The 6,493-nt window shown below is 39.9% G+C and overlaps 1 protein-coding gene across 4 annotated transcripts in view; it reads left to right on the top strand.

Annotated features, from left to right (window-relative positions):
• Window positions 1-452: 452 nt before the first annotated feature.
• The window catches only part of Sepsecs (Sep (O-phosphoserine) tRNA:Sec (selenocysteine) tRNA synthase), a 30,719-nt gene continuing 24,678 nt past the window's right edge, over window positions 453-6,493 (top strand). Inside the window, exons 1-5 of one of the 4 annotated variants that reach the window (XM_005068776.4) lie at window positions 453-607; window positions 1,078-1,232; window positions 3,685-3,803; window positions 4,120-4,278; window positions 5,391-5,544. In XM_005068776.4, the coding sequence (XP_005068833.1) occupies window positions 494-607; window positions 1,078-1,232; window positions 3,685-3,803; window positions 4,120-4,278; window positions 5,391-5,544 (701 nt within the window). In that variant the 5' untranslated portion in view covers window positions 453-493. Of the gene's footprint in view, window positions 608-1,077; window positions 1,233-2,112; window positions 2,235-3,684; window positions 3,804-4,119; window positions 4,279-5,390; window positions 5,545-6,493 lie in introns of those variants that run through there. The other 3 variants (XM_013112514.3, XM_040747075.1, XM_040747074.1) reach the window with 3 other exon arrangements.

Raw genomic sequence — 6,493 nt, 5'->3', positions numbered from 1 at the left:
AGGAGTAGGCCTCTATCATTTCATAAGGTTGTGAGGCAGTAGTAAATGCTGAAACATATCCAGGTGTGGATGTAAGGTTCTGGAATCTGACTGAAACATGACTGGAGCAGATCAGAAATCTTCATTCCTTGAGAAATCCACGCAAGGGCTTCTCAACCTTCTCTTGAAGCCCTAGTATTGACTAAAGAGGGTTTATCTAACCCAAGTCAACGCCCCTTTCTTCCCTCAGATAAACCTGTCAACTTCCTCATGAATGCTCGAGGTTTCTCACTTCATCCCAGGTGGTGGTGGTGGTGGTGTGTGTTGGGGGGGGGAAGCGGGAAGGCCGGGGGTGGGGCGGACGGAGGGGCGGGAAGAAATGCCTGGAGCCGACTCTACACATGCGCCGAAGCCGAAGCCGGCGGCCTGGGCTGTTTTGGGCCTAGAGCCGCCCCGTACCGTCCGGGCGGCGCGCTGCATCCTGGGCCTCGGCGTGTGCTTTGCGGGCGCCGTCATGAACCCCGAGAGCTTCGCGGCGGGCGAGCGGCGAGTTTCGCCTTCTTACGTGAGGCAGGGCCGGGAGGCTCGGCGTGCGCACGAGCACCTCATACAGCTGCTACTAGAGCAGGTATTCCCCTGCCTCGGCGCCCGGGTTCTGCGTCTTCGGGGTGGGGAGGGGAGGGGCAGCGCGCTCCTCAGTGTGTGCGGAGCTGCCCGAGTCCAGGACTTTGGCCAGCCTGGGCCACTCGGGGGACGAGTGTGGTTGGAGTCCCGAACTTTAGTGCCCCCAAAGTTTGCAAACGGCTCATGGAGGGCATTGCCTTGTCCGTTCCCCGAACTTCACTGCGATTTTACTAAGAACCCTAGCAAACTCAGGTGTCTGTATTACCTCGGCTCGAAAGCTCTAGCTTGTAGTCAAATAGAATACGAACGTTTGTTCAGCTGGGAGTTTCTTCATCGCTGCTGAGTTTATTTCTGATTTGAGGAATCAAGGGGCATAACACAAAACACATTTAAAAAATATCACGTACATTGATGTGGGCTTTTAGGGCACGATGATTTCCTTGAGTATAAATATCCTTGCTATTTTCCTTTAAGGGCAAGTGTCCAGAGGATGGCTGGGATGAAGGTACACTTGAGCTCTTTCTGCATGAGCTTGCAATCATGGATAGCAACAATTTCTTGGGTAATTGTGGTGTGGGAGAAAGGGAAGGGAGAGTGGCCTCTGCGTTGGTTGCCCGTCGTCACTACAGGTATGTTTCTTAAACTAGTTGTGAAAGCATTTGGGTTTCATCCCCCCCACCCCCGTGGAGTAGGAGGAGCTTAAAGATGGTGATGGTACTCTTAAAAGTTTTCGCTCACAAATAATCTCTTCCCTCTGCAAATGGGCATGGAAACCAAGTGGAACTGGGAGATGGGAACTCTGAGCAGATGCGTTTCATTAAAGAGTTGAGGTTCTGATACGTGGTGGTTTCCCGCTCAGACCCTCATGGTCAACAGCGCTGTGTTCGGATAATATTTAAACTAGTAAATCTGTTTGTTTCTAAAAGCTTAATATTGTCAACACAAAAGACACAGTTTACTTCAAAAGGAGTACGAGTCTAGAGATACATGTAATTGACAAGTGATACAAATATCATGTTCTGGTGTAACAACTTCATGAAATTTTTACAATAAAAGAATCACAGAACAAAGAAAATCACAGACTTTTAAAATACACTAGTAGAAATATGGAGGTAGGCCAGGTACAGCAAAACAAGGAAATCCTATTGTAAGCCTCAGATAGCCTTTAGGTGGGGGAAATCCAGGACAGGGTCTCCGTCCATTCCACAAGGATTTACCTAATAGTCATGGAGGTGACAGGTGACACACGGGGAAGATACTTTGGTTTTGGTTGTACCTACAATTTGCCACACTCTTAGGAGTCAGACAGCCCTGTAGAATGTTTAATGTGGGTATGGCTCTTTTTTTTTTTAATTTCAGTGGACATACATCATAGTTGTGTTTCTTTTTCTTTTTTTTCTTTTTTTTTAGTTTTTAAAAGTGTCTCACTGTGTGACTGTGGCTACTCAGGAACTCACTATGTAGATCATGGTGGCCTTGGATTTATAGACATTTACCTGCCTCTGCCTCCTGAATGGCAGGATTAAAGATGTGTGCCACCACAGCCAGCCATATTTCCTTTTTAACTTGCAGGTTTTATTGGAGACTAATGAACTTGAAAGCTTGGTTTATCAGTATCTGAATTCCATTTTGTAAGTGCCATTTTTTTGTTGTTGCAAGCGATGGAGGAACAAGTGTATTAGATAATTACATTATTTGCATTAGTTTTGAAAGTTTTTTTATCCATTCTGAAAAGTGATTTATTTATTTTCTTCAAGACCTGCTTCTTCATCCTGAGTGCTAGGATTAAAGGCATGAGCCACCACTGCTTGGACAAAATGATTTAGTTGTTAATTAATAGTGCTTTTAGATATGATTGCTTATTTCCATCTACTACCCTTTCTGTGAGAAATATGAACTCTTAAGAACTTTTTTGATTTTTAAATCAAGGTGCAGTTTTTGAGGCATACTAAGATTTTTTATTAATAAAAACATTTGCAGTTTGAACTGATGGTAGTGAGTATGGATGTAGATTTCCTGTCTAACAGTGCTCTGTAACATGGTTCAATATCATATATGTAGAAGGCTTATACATAAGGTGTGCTCATAAGGAAGTATACCACTAGTGCTCTGTGATATTCTCCTTATATAGTTTCTGACCTAACTGCATGTAAGAGATTGAGTTTACAGAAGGATTATTTATTTTAAAGAGCATTCAGAGGCATCAATAAATGTATAGGACCATCTAAGGCAAGTGCATTTGTACACTCATTTTCAAGAAACATAATTAAAACAAAATAGGGCAGTTTTTGCTAGGGATGGTGGTACTGCCTGTAATCCCAGCACTTATCAGAAACAAGGATGTTCCAAAGTATAGGGTTGGCCAGTGCTACCTAGTGAGATACTGTCTCAAAAGACCACTATCACCACCAGCAGCAAATTAGGACAGTTTCTGAAGCATTAGTTCTTTCAGGTTGGAATCTGTCCCATTGCTGTGGTGGGGGAAGGAAAGAGGGAATAGGATGTTTCCTGTACCATGGTTTTAAACAGATCTTTCCAAAGGTTAAGTGGCTTAAAATGATCACTATTTCTCCCAGTGTGATGCGTTAATTGAGCTCAGCAGCTGAGTGTTTTGGGTCTCTGGTGTAATTGTCAAATGTCAGTTAAGAGTGTAGTTTTGTTGATGGGTAGCGTCAGCAGTCTATTAAAGATGACTTGGTTCCATGGGTGAGGGCTCAGCTTGCCTCTCCTGTGATGTGAGCTTCTCCCAACATGGCAGCTGGATTTTGAGAGGCAGTACACACTAGCAAACTCTCCAAGAAGTCTGATGAAGACAATACTTTCTGTGTTCTTCCCAGTCATCAAGTCAGTAAGGACACCCCTACATATGGATCTAGATATGTGAGAGAATTAGACCAACAGGAGAAAAGAAATTGATATGGTTGTCTTTGGAGATTATTCCACATTGGGTCATAACGGAAGTATACATACAACAGTGAAAGATTGCCTCTGCTAACTTTTGGTTATTTGTTTGCAAACCTATGTATTAACTACTTGAACACTGAGTGAGTTTGTACAGTTTTTGGTTCACTTTTTGCTTAGGTTGATCCATGGAATTGGACGATCTGGTGATATTTCTGCTGTGCAACCAAAAGCTGCAGGCTCTAGCCTCTTGAACAAAATTACCAATTCTTTGGTGCTTAATGTCATAAAGCTGGCTGGTATGTGTCATGTCAATCATAATGTGACTTGTGAGTAAACAGCATGCTAGTTTCTTGTATTATATCTCTTCAAAATCAATATGAGTGGCTTTTAAGAGGGCACACATGTAAACCTATTTCAGAACAAGACAGAAAATAACCCAGGAATGACTTTTAACAACAAGTTTCATGAGATCAAATGAGAAAGAGAAACACCAGGGTTACAGTCCATTTTATTTTATAAAAGAAATGTATGATTTCTTCCAGAAGGATGCTGACTTTTAGTTGTTTTTATTTTTTAGATGGGATGATAAATTGTTTTATTTCTTATTTGCAGGTGTTCATTCAGTGGCCAATTGCTTTGTAGTTCCTATGGCAACCGGTATGAGTTTAACCTTGTGTTTTTTAACATTACGACACAAAAGACCAAAGGCCAAGTATATCATATGGCCACGAATAGACCAGAAGTCCTGCTTTAAGTCCATGGTCACTGCAGGTAAAAGACATGCAGCATATGTAATGTTTTAAACATCCAGTGGGAAAACTCAAGATTTTTATATAGAGATAGGTTACTGAAAAATTAAATGTGTACCATATTCATGCTTCAAAGAAATTGTAGTATTCATAAAATTTAGCACATATTTTGTTTTAGCAACTTGTAAGCTTATATATACTTATATTTACCATTAAAGTTTGCATAATTATTTGTGAGGTGATCTTTAATTATGTGCTAGTTAAGTACAATATTTTAATTAAAAATCTGAAGGATTCTTGGACCATGAGATGGGTCAGTGATCTCCAGGCAACTGAAATTAATTTTCTTTGGTGGTAAAACAAAGTTTATGGGTGTGATTTATTTCAGTACTTAAATTTTATTATCTATCTCTGAATAGAGTAAACTTAAGTGAAACTGATATGTTCCTAGAGAATAAGTAGGCTTCTTTTTTTTTTTTTTTGACAGAACTTGAACTTGAATAGTCTTTTTGGTTACTAACACCTGAGCATTTAACTTCTGTAGACCTTTGGTTAACATGTGCTTTCCTTACTTTATAGAATCTGTTGGTCCCTGTCATTTCAGGTGCTAAAGGTCCAGTCTGGGTGTCTAGCTGTCCTTCACACCCTTTTGACTTTTTCTGATTAATGCCAGTTCTGATTGTCTTAGTTAGGGTTTGTATTGCTTTGAAGAGACACCATGACCACAGCAACTCTTAAAAAGGAAAAACATTTAATTGGGGTGGCTTACATTTTCAGAGGTTCAGTCCATTATCAACATGGTGACTGGAAAGTAACTGAGAGTCCTACATCTTGATGTCCAGGCAAGAGAAAGTATTCTGAGACACTGGGTGAAGCTTGAGCATAAATGAGACCTACCCCGCAGCAACATTTCCTCCAACAAGGCCATACCTACTCCCATAAAGCCACAACTCCTATTATGGGGACCAGTTATATTCAAACTACCACAGTGAGCCACTGTTTTTATTTCTAGAGGAAAAGCTTGTCATTTAAGTATTTAGAGTTTTTATGTGCAATTGCATTGCTTCCTAGAGTTCTAGAGTCATCTTGCATTTAATTTAGACTAATGCTTAGGTTTTTGGTTGACTTGATTAGGTTTCGAACCCGTGGTGATAGAAAATGTGTTAGAAGGCGACGAGCTGCGCACTGACCTGAATGCAGTGGAGGCTAAAGTCCAGGAACTCGGGCCTGATCGTATTCTGTGCATTCATTCTACCACGTCCTGCTTTGCTCCAAGGGTGCCTGATAGGTAACTGACTTGTGAATATTGGTCTTTGGTTCTTGCTTTACCAGCCTTCTGAATAAATTGTGCCCACCAGTTCTCAAGCATGTCGAGATAACTTTTGGTAGTAAGTAGTGAATATATTTGCCTAAAAGAATAGGTTGACTTAGGGAGCATTATTGTAGTGGGTTGGAGAAGTTTGATACTGAAGGAAAACCAGCTGATGTAGAGTTGGAGATCTGCTTATCCAAACCTTAGGATTATTTGTCTGCTTTCCTGCTCTTGCCATTTTAAGTCTCTCAGAGTCATTTTCCTAATTGCTTAAGCTTTTCCAAGTGAATTGCTGGCTAAATAGTTTTTCCTGTCTCTATTTCTTTGGCTTTGCAATTCATTTGCTAAGTAGGAACTATCATCACTAACAGATTATAAATAAAATACTTTAGGATTATTTATATTTCTTTGATTGGGAGATTAAGCTAGATGTGTATAGTGATTATCCACATTTTGAAGATAATATAAATTACAAAATTAAAACCATGGGGTGGCAGATGTCCCCTTTTCTAAAGGATAACCACAATTTTTTTTTTAATTTGAAAATGTCATAGGCCTTAAATTTATTAACAGAAATTTCTGTTTTTGCCAGAAGCTCTGGTTAACAGAAGTTAAATAATGATAAGAATTGTGTTAACTTTGGACTCTGGTTGCTAAGCTTTTGTATTTGTTGACTCATGGTTTGGCAGTGATAACCACATGCTAGCTTTTATTATCTTACAGGCAAATTTTAAAAGATCATATTGAAGCCATGCTCCTGAAAATTTGCGTTGGGTCATTCATGAGCCTATGAATGTTGTTTTAAAATTATATTACATATGCTATAGTAGTTTATTAATGACCAATCATTTTAAATTCTACTGAAATATTAAAGAAATGATATTTATTAATAATTTTGATATCTAAGAAATTTTAATGGAATAGA

This window comes from Mesocricetus auratus, unplaced genomic scaffold (assembly GCF_017639785.1).
Source record: "Mesocricetus auratus isolate SY011 unplaced genomic scaffold, BCM_Maur_2.0 Super-Scaffold_100006, whole genome shotgun sequence".
NCBI lineage: Eukaryota > Metazoa > Chordata > Mammalia > Rodentia > Cricetidae > Mesocricetus > Mesocricetus auratus.
The sequence above is the reverse complement of the archived record's forward strand: the minus strand, read 5'-3'. Positions and strand labels throughout refer to the sequence as shown.